The sequence below is a fragment of the Onychostruthus taczanowskii genome, unplaced genomic scaffold (assembly GCF_017590055.1).
Source record: "Onychostruthus taczanowskii isolate IOZ18803 unplaced genomic scaffold, ASM1759005v1 scaffold117, whole genome shotgun sequence".
In the NCBI taxonomy this organism is placed as follows: Eukaryota; Metazoa; Chordata; class Aves; order Passeriformes; family Passeridae; genus Onychostruthus; species Onychostruthus taczanowskii.
Window position 1 is genome coordinate 1545769 of NW_024498318.1, and position 17171 is coordinate 1562939.

The 17171-nt window shown below is 44.1% G+C and overlaps 1 protein-coding gene across 1 annotated transcript in view; it reads right to left on the bottom strand.

Annotated features, from left to right (window-relative positions):
* The window catches only part of ATRN (attractin), a 143409-nt gene that overhangs the window by 25412 nt on the left and 100826 nt on the right, over nt 1–17171 (bottom strand). Inside the window, exon 26 of the mRNA XM_041427574.1 lies at nt 7985–8063. Within this exon, the coding sequence (XP_041283508.1) occupies nt 7985–8063 (79 nt within the window). The remainder of the gene's footprint in view (nt 1–7984; nt 8064–17171) is intronic.

The following is a 17171-nucleotide window of genomic DNA, read 5'->3' on the forward strand; positions in this document are numbered from 1 at the left end:
AGCACTGCCAAGGCCACCACTAACCCACGTCCCCAAATGTCACATCTGCATGGCTTTTAAACCCCTCCAGGAATGGGCAGCTGGGCCAGGACTGGAAAGCCCTTTCTGTGAAAACCTTTTCCCTATATCCACCCTAAACCTCTCCTGGTACAGCTTGAGGCCATTTCCTCTCGTCCTGATAAGACAAATACTATTAGAAGTCATCCTTGAAAATTCATAATGGCAAGCTTCAAGGCTGCAGTAAATTTTAGATGGTGCCTCAAAGCTACAGTTATGACCAAACCCCTGCTGAACTGGGCCTCTGATCCTGGAATTCTGTACCAGCATGGAAAACATCAAGCTACACTCTGTCATGAACAAGCAAAATCATGCACTGTGTTCTCCACGCTGTCCACAGCCAGTTTTAAAACCCAGGAGACCCCAAAATCAGCTGTGTGTTCTGAGCCACACCTTGCCAGTATCACACAAAGTCCCAGCTCTGGTGTCACAGCAAGAGAGAAAGATAAGGAAGATGGAACTGATTAGAGGGAGAGAACACCTATGAGTAAAGGCTGAGTTAGTTGAGGTTGTTCAGACTGGTATTTTGAGCTTATTCCTGCAAATCCTTTTGCTTCAAGGGCTCCATTTGAATTCAGCAGGCTGCATGTCCCATTTATGCACAAATAACCATTCCCGTATGCACATAAACTATCAACACCCTATTTTCAGGCATGATTAACTCAGCTGGGAGAACACGTCCCAGAACCCGCCTGTAATGACATCTCCCAAAACTGCAGCTTGCAGGCTGCTGACAATCAGTGTGGGAAGGGGACACCACCCTCACGGCATTCCCAAGGACCTACGGAGAAGGCTCCAGCCCTGGTGGCAGTGGCAGCTTGATGGCTCTGCACGTCTGCAGGGCCAGCTCCAACAGGTGCTAAGGCCCCATGGAATCATGGACTGGTTCAGGTGGGAAGAGACCATAAAGGCCATCTAATCTCACCCCCTGCCATGGCAGGGACACCTCCCACTGTCCCAGGCTGCTCCAGTCCCAGTGTCCAACCTGGCCTGGGACACTGCCAGGGATCCAGGGGCAGCCACAGCTGCTCTGGGCACCTGTGCCAGGGCCTCACACCCTGCCAGGGAACAATTCCTAATTCCCAAGATCCCATCCAGCCCTGCCCCCTGGCAGTGGGAGCCATTCCCTGTGTGCTGTCCCTGCAGGCCTTGTCCCCAGTCCCTCTGCAGCTCTCCTGGAGCCCCTCCAGGCCCTGCCAGGGGCTCTGAGCTCTGCCTGGAGCCTTCCCTTCTCCAGGGAACATTCCCAGCTCTCCAGCCTGGCTCCATAGAATCCCTGTACAATACTTGGAAGTAACATACAGATTATGCTGTAGGAATATTTGCTTTATGTCATCATAACTTGGTGACCTTGGGGGAAAGGGAGTTACCTTCCAAAATAAAAATTGGCATCAGCAAAAAATAAACATACAAGCCATAAATATTCCATGAAGACAAGCCACAAATGTCTCAGAACTAAGTGATTTAAAGTATTTAACTACAATTACACTAACTACCATATAAGTCAACAAACAAACAATTTTCTCTGACGCTTTCATCATCACTGAAAATTAAGTTTTTAAGCCCCTAGAGCAGTGCACATATTAATGTTAGCTAATTAGTTTTGTAACTGACTTTGCAGGCTATGTTGAAAGAGAGAGGAGGAGAGAATTAATGTTCAAATCCTTCTCAACAGGCATTTCCACACTTCAAAACTATAACAAACCACAAAGCAAAGCTGCTGGGAAGTTGCCTCATGCTGAAATTACAGAAGATATTTAATTCAGGGCTGATTAAGATAAGCAAGTTATTCATCATAATCACGCCCAGTAGGAGGGCATAGAAATCCTGACCTTTAATAAGAAGAATGAGATCATTTTTAAAAGACCAGAAGGATCTAGTCCATGCAGACTAAAATATACACCAATACCTGATAATTACACAATATCACAGTGAAGCTTTGATTGAGTAGAGCTCTTCTGGAATAATTACACTATCTCTCCCTGATTTTTCCAAATAACTAAATTAGATACCTGTATAGCTGATGCCTACCATCAGAAAGAGACCGTGGAATCTGAAACGAGAGCAGCTTCAATACACCAGTAGTGGGCTTTTTTTAAAATAAGGTTGAACTCTCCTAGAGCTGGGCTTGATAGAATCATAAAATCATGGTGTGGTTTGGGTTGGAAGGGACCTAGAAGCCCATCCAGTTCCATCCCCTGCCAAACAGAAGGTTTGACCCCATGGGTTGGTATCCCAAGCATGATACTCGAGATTCATCTTATTTGATACTCCAGCTTCATCTTTGCTCAAGCTCCCACCAGTTCTTCTACAGGATATAAAACCAACTGAATTCTCTAGCACCAGCTCCCCTGAGGACACTGTCACAGAGCTCCATGGCCTGCCAACGCCACATCTGTGGCTGCCAGCTCCATCTGATGGTGTCCTGCACAGGGAGGTTAGGGATCCAGCTGGTCAGCTGGAACTGGCCATCTGCAGGCTCCCCCGAGAGGAGCTGCACTGGGCACACAAGTGACAGGAGCATTATCAAACAAAACCAGACCACCAATTTCTCCCCAGGCAGGAATCTCTTGTCAGCACTAATATTTTGGGATGCTTTTCCTCTTCAGGGCATCTCTTATTTCTGCTGCAATTTCCTTCAGTTGGTGACCAAAGCCACATGGCTCACTGCAGAGCACACAGTGTTTGTATTTCGGAAAAAGCCTCCTGGCACTATGAGCTGGTTCCCATTCATGGATTTTAAATTTAGGGAGAGCGGAAAGTTACGATTATTTGATCTGACCCCCTGCCTAGCACGAGTCACTGAATTGCACCATGTGATTGACCTAGAAAAGGTCCTTCCAAAAGCACTGATTCTGAGAGCCATGTTTCTAAAAATATAAACTATTGGCATTGCCACTCTCTCCATTTAAAACAGGAGAAAAACTGAACAGTTGTTGACTTTTTTACCCCCAGTTGCAAACATTGGGTGTTACAGACTGGTTTGGTTTGGAAAGGACCTAAAGTTCATCCAGCTCCAATTCCTTGCCATGGGCAGGGACACACTGTTTAAATTTTTGGCTGAACCTTTAGAAGATCCTCATCCCATCATGAATCTTCTATGATTCTAATAAGCCTTCTATCAAACTTTAAAAATTCTCTACAACTCCATTTCCCATATGATTTCTTTCTGCATCACCAAACCTCAATATGTTTTTCCTTGGAGAAAATGAGGAATTTGTGATGCTTTAAACTCTTGCTTACCTTCCAGATAACAAATTAACCTTGCAGTGTTGTTCTCCACCATCTGCAACACCCAAAACATTGCTGAAAGTAGTGTGGACACTGTACTCCAATAACTGGTTACACCTAATAGTAACACTCAGGTCTTATTTTACTACTCATAAATGCAGGAAATGGAAATTTACATACAGCTTTTAAAACACCACAGCCACCATTACTTCAGTCTATTGTCCTGGGAACAGCTATTCTGGGAAGTAAACCCACCTTCACTGCATAAAAAAAAGATATCCAGGTTCATGTTTCCCACCGTAATGAGAGAAATTATTGTGCTTACCACATGACTCGACCTCCTCAGTCACCTGCTGGCTGTGATTTCTCATTCCTCCAATTCTTGTTTTCCCTACAAACCACCCCAAACCCAAGCTTAATATTTTCTTTTTGCTGTCAGACACCAAATAGTGCTGTCAGTGCTATGTAACAAGAAGATCTATGTGGCAAATGACTGCTGGGAGCTTGGAGAATGCACCAGTAAACCCTCCAAAGCGCCTGGGCCTGCCCAAATCTAGAGAAATTTGTTGTCAGACCTGTTAGTATTTCTGCATAACCTTGACACCAAATCCTTTGGAGCAGATCCTGGTCCAGAACACCACTGAAGACTCTAAACGATGAAGATCATGAATTACAGTTAGATGAAAATATTCCAAATCTAAAGCTTTTCTTTGACCAAGAATGCCCTTAATCACATTCCAAGAGAGCAGATCTAAGAGACGAATGAAATGCTAAGGGATGAGAGCAGGAAGGGGAAGAAAAGGAGGGCAGGGCAATAAATAACACACAGCACAGATCCCTTGGAACATCTTTGCTGTAAAAACCACAGGAATCTGCTTGCCTACATGGTATTCTGTGTGCATGGATGCTACAGCAGAGGATGCCAGTGGAAACTGAAGCATGACTAAGTTCTGAATACACTTGGGAGGGAAAAAAATTCCAGCAAGGAGGTCGAGACAGAGAAGGATAATTCTTGCAGCAAATCAATACACAAACCCCGTCCTGAATAAATGGGTAACTTGCAGAGTAAAAATATTCAGTCTTATATAGCCTTGGCAAGAAAGGAGGCAAAATACAGATCATTTTGTTAAGGGTGAAATGGAGCTCTAGGCAGCCAAATTTAGTTTTCTCTGTAGGTGCTTGCTATTGATACTCTCCCCACATTCCAAAGAGGCACAGGGAGTGATCCAGCTGACCCTCCCCACCCTGGGTCAGCCACAGTCCCTTTGCTGGTAGGGAGCTATTCCTTGCTCCCAGTGAAGGAAACAAAGAAAACTGAGGGTGAGGAGGACTTGGATGCAAAAACAGAACAACAGGACAGAAAATTCCTGACAGCAGATGAGCATATTGAAATTCTAACATCATGCTCATACTTTGTGCATTGTTCTCTATTACCACTGTGATTCCTTTAACATGTCATTTCCTACAGACAAGACAGAGAGGTTTCCTATCCCTATATCTTGCTGTCATTCACCTCATTCTAAGCCTCCTATAAAAGCTGCCTTTTTATTTCTATTTTCCCTTTTTAAGATGTCTGAAGATACTCAAACATGGGGCTCAGTGGCAAGGGAATAAACACACAGTTTACAATTCCATCTCCTGAATGCCTGATATGACACAAATCATTCCCATTTTTACTGCAGGTCAAGTTTTACACTTTGCAAGGCCTGAACTTCAGCTCAGTGTTCCAAACTCATTTTCCTACAAGCCCACATTTGCTACACTGTGTCTGCACACCGCACAGACCCTTCAGCCGGGAGGTTGGGAAGCACTGACACAGACACCTGCAAGCAGCTGGGCAGAGGTTTAGCTGAACTACAGAAAAGAAAAGTCAGGAGAATCTTGTGTGTTCTGCAAGATCCTGACGGAGACTTTGGATTTGCAGCATGCTGCCTTCTCCGTAAGGAGCAAAGCAAACTTGGTTTCAACTAAATGATGCTGCTGTGTTCCATTCCCCAGCCACACCAAGCACAGCTGTCTGCCCTCTCCCAGCACATTTCCCAAGCAATCCTGCCTGTGTAATTTTGACCACTAAACCTGTCAGCACACTCCCTTCCTGCCCTACAGGTATCTCAGAATAAACCCCAGCCATCAGCTTTTCACTCAGCATAAGGATTTTGGCACTTGCAGTGTTCCTGCTGGAAGCAGAAGGGATGGACAGCTGGGAATTACCTGCACATTGCATCATATCTTACTGGCCTCTGGGCCAAAATCAGAGAGCAAGCACAGAGTTACTACACACATGGGAAGTTACTACAGAGTCACTACAGACATGAGAAACAGGTGATTGTAACTTGACTACTGCAAAAAACACAGCCCAAACCAGACAAAGATCTCCTTCAGGGCTGCAGCATTTTGTGGAATCATGGAACACTTTGGGTTGGAAGGGACCTTGAAGATCTAGTTCTAACCCCTGCCATGGGCCGGGACACCTTCCACCATCCCAGGGTGCTCCGAGCCCTGTCCAGCCTGGCCTGGGCACTGCCAGGGATCCAGGGCCACTGATCATTATTTAAAATACTAAAGAGACCTTTGCTTGGGTTTATCAAGAATCAGTAAAAAACACCTCCACCTTCAAGCTATAAAATCATCTTAGATAGCAAATTCTTGGGTGGATTTTTGCTCCTGGAGAAAGTGTATTAACATATGTAATGATGGCACAACAAAGATTTTAAACTGTTTTAACAGGAAATGAATGGAACAGCAGAGATCCATGAATTAACAAGACAGAGTCACTAGATTAAAAGAGAGCAAGACAAATAACAGTAAAAGACAGGAATGTGCCTGGAAAACACCACCCTGATGAACTGCCTGTCAAACAGCCACACATGTAGATTGAATTTAGACTGAAACATGCCAATATATTGCCAGTACTCCAGGGCTGGTTTTTTGTTTTTTTGGTTTTTTTTTTCTTAAAACATGTATCAGATTGTAACTTAATTTATAGAGACATTTCTCACTTAGGCCACCACTCAAATACTTTAACTCCAAAGCACAGTATTTACTTCTTGGTCTATGTTCCTTATACATTCCTAGATAACATTTAACCCCAGGAGCCACAGGGGATGTTATGCTGACTCCAGCTTAGTTTCTTGCCAAGAAAGCAAGCAGGAAAAAACCAGCTGCCCTGGTAAAAATTTATCTACCTTCAGAGAATATGGAAAACCTCAAAGACTTCCATTATTTCCAAGATTAAGGGTTATCTGTTTGAAAAGCAATGATTATATTCTGCAGTGAGTTCACCACTAAGAGCAGAAACATCTGAAGCAGAAAGAGGAAGAAGAGTTATCAGACATCATCCTGCTTTATTACCAGAGAGGAGCTCCTCATATGGAATAAATTCATATTATTCACACCACTGCACTGCAAAGTACAACCAGCTACAGATTTCTGAAGATATGCAGGAAACAGGGACTTGCAAAGAATTCCAACACCGTAAAAATTAATCCCCCCAATCCTCTTGATCAACTCCTACACGGGAACAAACCACTCTTGAATACAACAGTGACACGGGTGGGTCTGCAGCTGCCTAGAGCTTCATCCCAGCAGGACAGCTGGGAGGAAAACCCAGAGGAATGGGCAAATCTCGCCTGAAAATCCCAAAGCAGGGAGAAACACGCCGTTCCTTAGGGAATCTGGCCTCAGGTGATGACACATAGATAACTATACACAGAAAGTGCACATTTGAATGATGTGTGGCTTCTCTCGTTTTGCAAAGAAATAAACAGATTAACACATGACAAAGCTCCTAAAAATAATTTTAAGTGCAGCCCAGCCCAGCCCAGCCTGTAATAGCCGCATGTTCCATGGCCCTAGCACACCAAGAAAACCAGATGGGTGTGTGGGCAGCTGCTTGTGGCACCCAGGACTGCCCTACAAACACAACTGCTGTATGTGAGCATTTGTGCTGAAAACTGAGGACTGAGGACATGCTCTTTGTGCCACAGCAATTGGCCACCTCACCTTGGTCACCCTGAGTGCTTTGGGTGCAACAGGAAATCAGGTTCCACTGAGAAGCAAGAAAAGAAGGTAGTGAAAAAAATAAACCAGGGATAAACAAGGAGGAACCAGATTTTGGGCTGTAAAGCACTAAGTTATTTATGTGATGCAAACACAAAAAGTTGTGAAGCTCATTTGGACCATGGGGAGGTGAAGACAAAAAAACTTTGGCTCTAAAATTCACATTTTTAAGGAGTAAGCTACTGGGTGGCTTCCCCACCTTTTTCTTATGCTCCTAATATTCCAGGGGGAAAAAAACCAACCACCCAAAATATTTGAATAAGATTTAATTGGAAAATGGGGATTTGACTTCTTTTTTTAATGTATTACACAAGAGCTAATGTTTCTATTTTCTATTTTGAAACAGATATAAAGAATCTCCTGATTTATGTGGTTTGGTACTTATGCTGTCTAGAAACAGAAGATTCACCCCTATTTTTTTAGTGCTTCACAGAAACTGCAGCATCAGGATACTAAAATAACATAATTTATCACGGAAACTGTAATCAAAAATACGCTAAAGGCCTAAACAGCAGCATTAACTGAATTAGCTTAGCCTTCAATTTAAGGTTAATGTGATGCATATGTGAATAAATATGCATCTAGATAGTACGACTATTAAAAAGTTATTTAAGGAACAACACTTTATCCTTCTTACCTCTCTCCGTCGTGATGCCCAGCAACTTTGTTTAATCTTCCAAACCACAGCTGCCACCAGGAGCAATGACAGGAAACAACTGGAAAGGAAAGGGAAAAAAAAAAGAAAATAATATTTTATTGCTCTTGCTCATAACACACTGGCAGCTGAAAAACTCTAGGAAATGGTAAGTTAAATGAAAACTTCGTATATTAGAGATACACTGAAGAAAGATCATCCAGCACAGTTCAGTGCTTCTGATACCCAGTGAGGAATGACACACTTATTTTCATTATTTATATTGTTGTTTCAAAGTTTCTTATCTGACTTCCCTAAATGACAGTAAGGCTGAAAGATTTAATCAGATTTAAAAAGCCACTATTGCCTACCTCTGGTGATATTTTAAGTGAGAGGATAACCCCCAAAAAGAAAAGCCTTGAAAGAAGCAGAGAAAATTGATTATTATTTCCTTTCCAAATTACAAAAATAAGATACAATGTAGAGCAGGCAGGCTGTTGCAGAGCTACAGGCATTTCTTGATTTCTCCAAATCTCTATTGGTTTTCTTCATCAAAAGAGGAGGGGAAAAGGATGAATGGATATATCAATTTCTGGGGAAAATGCAGGGAAGCAGATATAATAAAAAATAGTAATAATAACAATAATTACTATTATTATTTCAATAATGACAGTCTGTATTGACAGATATGATCTTATCACACTGAATGAGCAACTTCAAGGCACACAAGCCAAGATTAAAATCTGAGCGCCTGTGGAAGCCTCCTTCTCCAGGACTGCACTGATGGGTTACAGAAAACATCTCCAAAGCCCTCCCCACCTTCCAGCGTGTACTGAAAGACGGGATAAAGGAAACCTTCCACGGAAGGAAGATCAATCAGAACAGGTGACTTACGTGCTCAGCTGCAGCACTGACAGTAACCACAGGGCTTTCTCTCCAAGAGAGAACGTGCCCAGCACTGTAGGGATGTTCTCACACTGCACCCTGCCAGGAGGGGACAGCCGGGGCTCGGGCTCTGCTCCAGGGAACAGGGACAGGAGCAGAGGGAACGGCCTCAGGGTGGGCACTGGGAAATTCCTCATGGGAAGGGGGGTCAGGCCTTGGAACTGCCCAGGGCAGGGTGGAGTCCCCATCCCTGGGGGAATTTCAAAGCCCTGTGGATGTGGGGGCAGTTCTTGAACTTACTGATCTCAGAGGGCTTTTCCAACCTAAATGATTCTGTGATACTATGACTTGGAAATGCCTATAATTAAACACCAGGATAGACAGCAGGAACCATTCCCTGAGAAATGCAAAAGGTGAGGAGAGAGTTCTTGTTGCCATATCACCATCTACAGACTATGTGATATGAAAATTCCATGCATGGGGCACAGACACCCAAAGGCAGCCAGTCAGTGATGCGATTACATTTCTCAGGCTTAGATATGCACAGAAATATCTATCATATTCACTATCATACAGCATATAATATTAAAAAATGTGCACTTGTTTGACTTGCATGGCCCTGGCACAGGTGCCCAGATTTGCTGTGGCTGCCCCTGGATTCCTGGCAGTGTCCCAGGCCAGGCTGGACACTGAGGCTAGGAGCACCTGGGACAGTGGAAGATGTCCCTGCCCACGGGACTGGATGAGCTTTAAGGTCCCTTCCAACACAAACCATTCCATGATTTTATGATTTCAGATGCAGTTTATGTGCACCATGAGCTGCTGCCAGGGCTCATCAGTGTTTACCTCCTCAGTACACCTTTATTTGGGGAAACAAGATGGAAATCCAAAGGGCAGAGGAAAATGCCAGCAATGTCAAAAACACCATTCATCTCAAGCACCTCTGTTAAATTACCCATTTCAGAGGAGTTTCTCTGGAGGAGTTTCTCAGGAGGTCAGGCATACAGATGAAGTTGCATTGTGCCACCCTCAGCCACGAAGTCAGTCACCTTTACACAACAACACCCTCCAGTCTCGTGTATCTATCAGACAGCTCCAGAAATACAGCAAATGGAAGACACACATCAAAACATGCTGAACTGCTGTAAGGATGGCCCCTTTTTAGGAAAAAAGTGACCTAAGCAATGAAAACTCTTGGACCTCCTATTTTGGGTCGATTTCATAGAATCACAGAACCTGTGCTGGAAAAGACCTCTAAGATCATCAAGTCCAACCATTATTAACTGAGTACTGCCAAGGCCACCACTAAACCATGTCCCCAGATGCCACATTTTTGGTGGCACTGTAAATATGTCTCCCTACATTTTATTTACTCCTTTGGAGAAGAAAGCTAGAGTGAAGAACTGAGAATCACCTTTACTACTAGATGCCCTTTCCAAAATGCAACACTGCACAAGTCTGCACATTCCAGAGTGCTTAATTGGTTTCCCTTTCCTGCCCATTTCTGGCACCACAGCCAAGACTTTCTTGAGAAAATACAGAGAGGGATTAACAATTAAAGACTAATAAAAACTTCTCCTAAAATGCTCACCACAGTACCATTGTATTTCAAAGGAACAGCACTATACATCTTTGTATTGTCACAAGGAGGCAGCAAATACCCAAAAAAGCTATAAAATCACTAAGTAAATATATTTTCCTCCTTGAACTAACACCCCTTGGAAGCACTTGGGGAGAAATAAAAGGCAGAGCCTGCTGCAGTCCATCACCTGCTGGAAGAGCCCCAGGAGCACAGCAACGTCAAGATCTATTGTTGCGTTTACTCAGCCTAAACCACCCTGAAATAAATTAAAAGACCTGATGTGAGCATCAGTAGCTCTGAAGAAGGGTTTTTTCCAACTTTCTCTGGGAAAGATATGGAAGCAGCAGAAAGAAGCAGCTGCATGCAGAGAGAGAGGTGTTGGGAAATGATTTGGAGTGAGAGCTGAGGCTGGCAGAGTCCTGGGTAGAGCTGTGCTCTGCCCTGCTCTCTCAACAGCTTCAGACACATCTCTGCCATGAATATCCACCTGCTTGCAAATGACTTTCAAAATAAACATTTACTGCAGGATTTGCTTTGCCCTCTCCTCTTTTTTTTCTCAAAAAATAACAGCCTGCCAAGAGCATCTTTCATCCCAGAAATCCACTCTTCACCCAATCTTCTCTCTGCAGCTTCCCCCATCTCAAATGTCTCCAGGCAGAGCTCAGAGCCCCTGGCAGGGCCTGGAGGGGCTCCAGGAGAGCTGCAGAGGGACTGGGGACAAGGCCTGCAGGGACAGCACACAGGGAATGGCTCCCACTGGCAAAGGGGAGATTGGGCTGGGATCTTGGCAAGGAATTCCTGGCTGGGAGGGTGGGCAGGGGCTGGGCTGCAATTCCCAGAGCAGCTGTGGCTGCCCCTGGATCCCTGGCAGTGCCCAAGGCCAGGCTGGACACTGGGGCTGGGATCCACCTGGGACAGTGGGAGGTGTCCCTGCCCATGGAAAGGGGGTGCAACAAGGTGATCTTTACGTTTCCTTCCAACCCAAACTAATCTGTATTTCTGTCAACTGTTGGATTTCCATTTTCCTATAGCCTGTGACACATCCAGTTTGAGACCAGTTAAATTTTTCCAACAGAAAAAAAGGAAACCAGCAAACTCAGGTGTGGAACCAGACTGGAAGGAAAAAGAACCTCAAGAGCCACCTAATACCCTGGAGAGTTTTTCATCCCAGGGAAATTTGAACAAGACTGCATTTCAGCCAGGTTCTGCCAAGCAGAGCTGCCAGTGCCTCACACAGTTATAAAAATTAGTGCTTACACAGCATGAATATTGCAATGCAGGGAAGAGATACATTTAAATTTTATGGACAAAAGTCTATTTGGCAAATAGCTTTATTAATTCATTCTTAATTATTCATTAGATTATTTAAGCACAATAAATGAGCAATGTGGTTATAAATAATCTCTCCTCAGCTGGCTTCAACACACACATGAAACTTCAGCTGATTAGCCTTCAGGATACCACAGGGTATTCCCACAGTGACACAAAAACCTGAACTTAAACATACTGTCTGGTTTTATTCTGGACTTTAATCTCCTTTTCACCACAGAGAGAATATTCCCTCGACTCCTGGTATCCTTAAAGCTTTTCAAACAAGTACACTTTCATTTTTAGATGTCTGGAAAACTCCATCAGTGCTTTACTGTGATGCATTCTCAGGAAGGGAGAAGAAAATCCATCTGGTGTATTAGGGCCCAATTATTAAACCCTCGTGAAATGTTTATCCACATCAGAATTGCTTGTAAAAAATGGCAGCTTTAAACACCAAAATGTACAGCAGCCTCAGTGCTAATGTGCTTTAACATATACAGGTCACTTAGTAATTTCAAAAAGCACTGCCGTGATTACTAGAAACACAGCCCAAGTTATTTTGATGAATTAGAAGCTATTTAAGTGCTATTTACAAGTAAATTTTAATATGCTGGAGAGCTACAGGACCCATTTTAAAGTACTGGATGCATTAATCCCTGCAATAATTGGAACAAGTGTATAACATGCATGTGGTTGGTTGGGCTCTGCCAAACAGCTGCCTGCAGCCCACCAAGCCGGATTCCTGACCTCATCCTTCTGCTGAAGTTGGCACAAGGCTCAACAAGCCACAGCTCACCTTTGTTATGGCAGAGGAGGGCAGTGGAGGCAGGGAAGGGGCTGGGGTACAGGGCAGGGTTAAACAGTTAAACCCAGGTGGAAATTAAGCACTGCAAATCCACTCAAACCCTTTCTCTTCTCCCCCACCCTGGTGGCGTGGGGAGGAGAATCAGATGTAAAATTTGTAGGCTGAGAGAAGAACAGTTTAATAATGGAAAACAAAATACAATAAGTAGCTAATAAAAATAATGATATTGAAAAGAGAAATGAAAGAAACCAACCAAAGAGCTGATGCACAATAAAACTGCCCAGCACCTGCTGACCAGTGCCAGCCCCTCTTCCCAGATCACACCCCTGCAGGTAACTCCCCCAGTTTACACACTGGGCATGATGCTCTGAGCTGGGGAATATCCATTTGGCCAGTTGGGCTCACCTGCCCCAGCTATGATCCCTCCCAGTTTGAGTAACTCCTCACTGGCAGATCAAGAGAAAAAATCCGAAACCAACAAACTTCTGAGAAACACAACTTAGCCAAACCTAAATAGCAACACCCATTGGTGTATTATCAACATTATTCTAACTCTGAACCCAAAACACAGTACTAAAACAGCTCCTGAGAAGAAATTAACTCTATCCCAGCCAAAACCAGGACAGCAAGCCCCAGCTCCTGCCAGGAGGGGACAGCCGGGGGGTCGGGCTCTGCTCCAGGGAACAGGGACAGGAGCAGAGGGAACGGCCTCAGGGTGGGCACTGGGAAATTCCTCATGGAAAGGGCAGGGTGGAGTGCCCATCCCTGGGGGGATTTCAGAGCCCTGTGGCTGTGGCACTTGGGGACATGGGGCAGTGGTGGCAGTGCTGGGGGTGCTTGAACTCACTGATCCGAAGGCTTTTCCAACCTCAGTGATCTTATGGTTCTATTCTACGATTATGGAGGATGAAGTAAAGAGTGCTGAGAACATGGAAAGAAGGAAGTTATGGATGCTGAACTGATAACCTCCTTCATTTTGTTAGAAATCATGTGAAGATATTTCCAAGCTTTTCCTTTTTCTAAAAAAAAACCAAAGGGGACTGAGACTGTATTTTAAGCACATATTTAGTAATGCCACTGTGCTGCAATAAAAATTATTTAATAAGCAACAAGAGTAAATAAAATATCTGCATCATAACTACAGATTTGAATTACTGCAGGAGGCCATTCCCACTTAATGAAAACACTGGGAAAATACAGATAGTCAGGGAAAACCATATACAACACATAAAATCATCTGCCTGAGTCTTGTACTGAACAAACAGTGCTCCTACTCAAGTTTTTCTGAGGAACAAGTCCAATTATTTGTATCAAACTAAAACAACACCATTTCCATTTGATATTCAGACCCTAATAGGGGCACATGAGGTTTGATGTGCCACCACAAAAACACTAAACTGGCAGCTTTTGTTCCATTTGTGAAATAACACCCATTTCTCTAACAATCATTGTAAGGCTCCAGTGGGACATGTTGGATCATGGAATCACACACTGCTTTGGCCTGGGAGGGACCTTATCCAGCTTCAACCACCCTGCCATGGGCAGCAACACCTCCCCCTGGACTGGAGCAGACACTGGACTCCCTTAGAAGGGTGTTTCAAGGACAGATAATGAAGCCAAGACAAACAGCAGGCAAGAAACAAAATGAGCTGTGCATGTGAGACCCAGCAGAAAAGTGCAGCAGAGGACACCTGAGGTATGTGGTAAATCCATGTAGTAAAGCTCAGGATGAGATCACAGAATGGAATCATGGAGTGGTTTGGCTTGGGGACCTTAAAAGGCCATCTAGGCCAAGCCCTCTGCTGTGAGCAGGAACATCTTCAACCAGGTCAGACTGCTCAGGGCCCTGTCCAGCCTGGAGTGGAATGTTTCAATGATGGGGTATCCACCCTTCTCTGGGAAGCCTACTCCAGTGTCTCACCACCCTCACCATAAAAATTTCTTCCCTCATCTAGTCTTAATAGACCTTCTTTCAATTTAAAGTCATCACCCTTTGTTCCATCACTACAGGTCCCACTTAAATGTCCATCCCCATCTTCCTTTGAACCCCTTTTAAGGATGTAGAGATCCCAATCAGGTCTCTCAAGTGCTGTCTAGGCTGAAGGTTGAAAGGAAGAAAAGGAAAAGGGAAGAATGGAAGAAGGGAAGAGAAAGAAAAAGGTGGAAAGAAAAAGGGGGAAGGATTATTGGGCAGTAATATGTGCTTACAAGGCCACAAATATTTTTACATCTTCTGTACATAAAGGTACACTGGTGATTAATACCTATGACAGGTGTGCTGGCTATTTTTTGGAAGATAAGTAAGCACAGATATGAATAAAAAATGTTCACTAGAAATTGTCAAACTATGTACTGAAAGACAGCTGCACAATCTGTAAATTAAAGAGCTGTGTTATGAAGAGCAGAGAGGAGGAAAGAGAAAACCAGTTTCCTTGCAGTTCATTAGCTTTGCAAAGGTTAATAATGGTTGGAATATAATTTCTCCTCTGGCTCTGATTATAATGCAATATTAACGACCTTGGAACTTCACCGTTCTACCCAACCTTTATCCACTGACATTTTCTTAGCTTAAAATAACACATTCATGTGTACAAACTAAGGGTCATACACAGCCCCCTGCCTGGCTTGGTGCTGAACTCCAGGAATCCAACAGCCCCTCTAAATGCGAGGCACAGCCCTCTGATCACAGCAGCCAGCTCTACATGAAATGCAAACCAGCCCTGCGTCCTGCTCCACACTGCCTGCTGCTGTTGGAATGCAGGACCAGGCTCCTGCTTTTCCATGCCCCTGTGCACCCCACAGGCAGCCCAGCCAGTGTCTGGGATACCAAAACTCAGCAGTGCTGGGGTTTGGCAAGCCCACAGCACTCTGCAAGGACTGCACTGACCTAATTAATCTCAAATGTCAGCAGTGAAATTGAAAACCCCTCAGAGTCCCTTCCAGGTGCTCCACACAGCCCAAGGCAGAGATGATGCCTCCAGCTGCACAGCAGAAAAGCACAGTTAGGATGGACTTGCAACCAAGCGGGGCAAGTGGCTTCCAGAATACAGAAATGTGCTACAGCATCTCCAGCTCAGAAAGATTTCCCAAATTCATAGACTCACAGAATGGTTTGGGTTGGAAGTGATCTTAAAAATCACCTTGTTCCAACCCCACTGCCATGGGCAGGGACACCTTCCACTGTCCCAGGCTGCTCCAAGCCCCATCCATCCTGGCCTTGGGCACTGCCAGGGATGGGGCAGCCACAGCTGCTCTGGGCAATTCATGCATTTCCTGCAGAACATCAAAATGAAGCAACACCCTTAAATGTGCAAACAGAAAGCATCTAAACATCTATTTTCCAGAACAACATCTCTTCAGGTCTCCATTACACCTAAGAAATTGATACATATCCCAGATTTTGAGTTTGGTGTTAACGATACCAACTGGTTTTAGGTTTTCACAAAGCATTTTCCCTGCCTCTATTTTAGGGAGCAAATTCTCAGCCAGCTGTTGCTTATTAACAGTACAGGGGGCTCTCAGGTATTACTTATTTATGGTCTGCCTTGGATCCCACAGTAATTGTGAAATGTGCCCTAGAGCATTAAAAATGCAAATGTTTCAATAGTTTCCCCTACATCCAGTGAGATGAATCACACTGTTCTAATCCACTGGTTAATTAGGGAGTTATGGTGACTGTAAAATAAAACACCTGGAGAGAAGCTTAGGAGTAGTGAAAGAACCAAAGAATTTCTAGCACATTATAAATGCTTAACTGGAAACACCAGTAAACTGTCTTCTCCCAAATCCACATGCTCTTATTCCTCTGGCTTGTTAGAATGTTAAATAATATTGCAACATTACTTCTCAAGGAGATCCATGTGATAACAGTGATGGAGGAAAGGAAACTTGCAGCCTTTGGACATGTATGTTCAGCTGCATGTGCTCACTGAAGCACACAGTGCACTTACCTTCTGCTTTAGCCTGGAACTGGAATCATGGGAGGATTTGGGTTGGAAGGGACCTTAAATCCCACCCAGTGCCACCCTGCCATGGCAGGGACACCTCCCACTGTCCCAGGTGCTTCCAGCCCCAGTGTCCAACCTGGCCTTGGGCACCGCCAGGGATCCAGGGGCAGCCACAGCTGCTCTAGGAATTTCTTCCAATAAGTAATCTGGAGCAATTCCTCATCCTGAGGAGTTTAAACCCTCATGTGCAGATGTAGTTGGGTCTGTAAAGCACTAATGGACAGGTTTTGTAGTGCAGATTTATCTTATACAATTAGAAAAGAACTAAGGAACCAACTGCTTCCCTCTTCATTTTCCTAATAAGCAATTACCCTGCCACAAAGATTTTTAGGGAAGATGTTGGCTGTGATTAATTCAGCAAAACAAATTGTTAAGTCTGAGCCAGGAGTAACAACCACCTCTGCTCCAATGGCAGGAGGGTGGTGGTTCAAACCCACTGATTCCCAGGGACTGCACTAAAGCAGATTCTACTCTCTAAAAGCTCCATATGAAAAAAAATTGATATAAACCACTTGTCTGAAGGATCTGTCTGGAGCTTCTTGCTTTAATTAAATTTAGCATGAAATCTAAAGCAAGATATTATTCTCACTGCTCATTTTA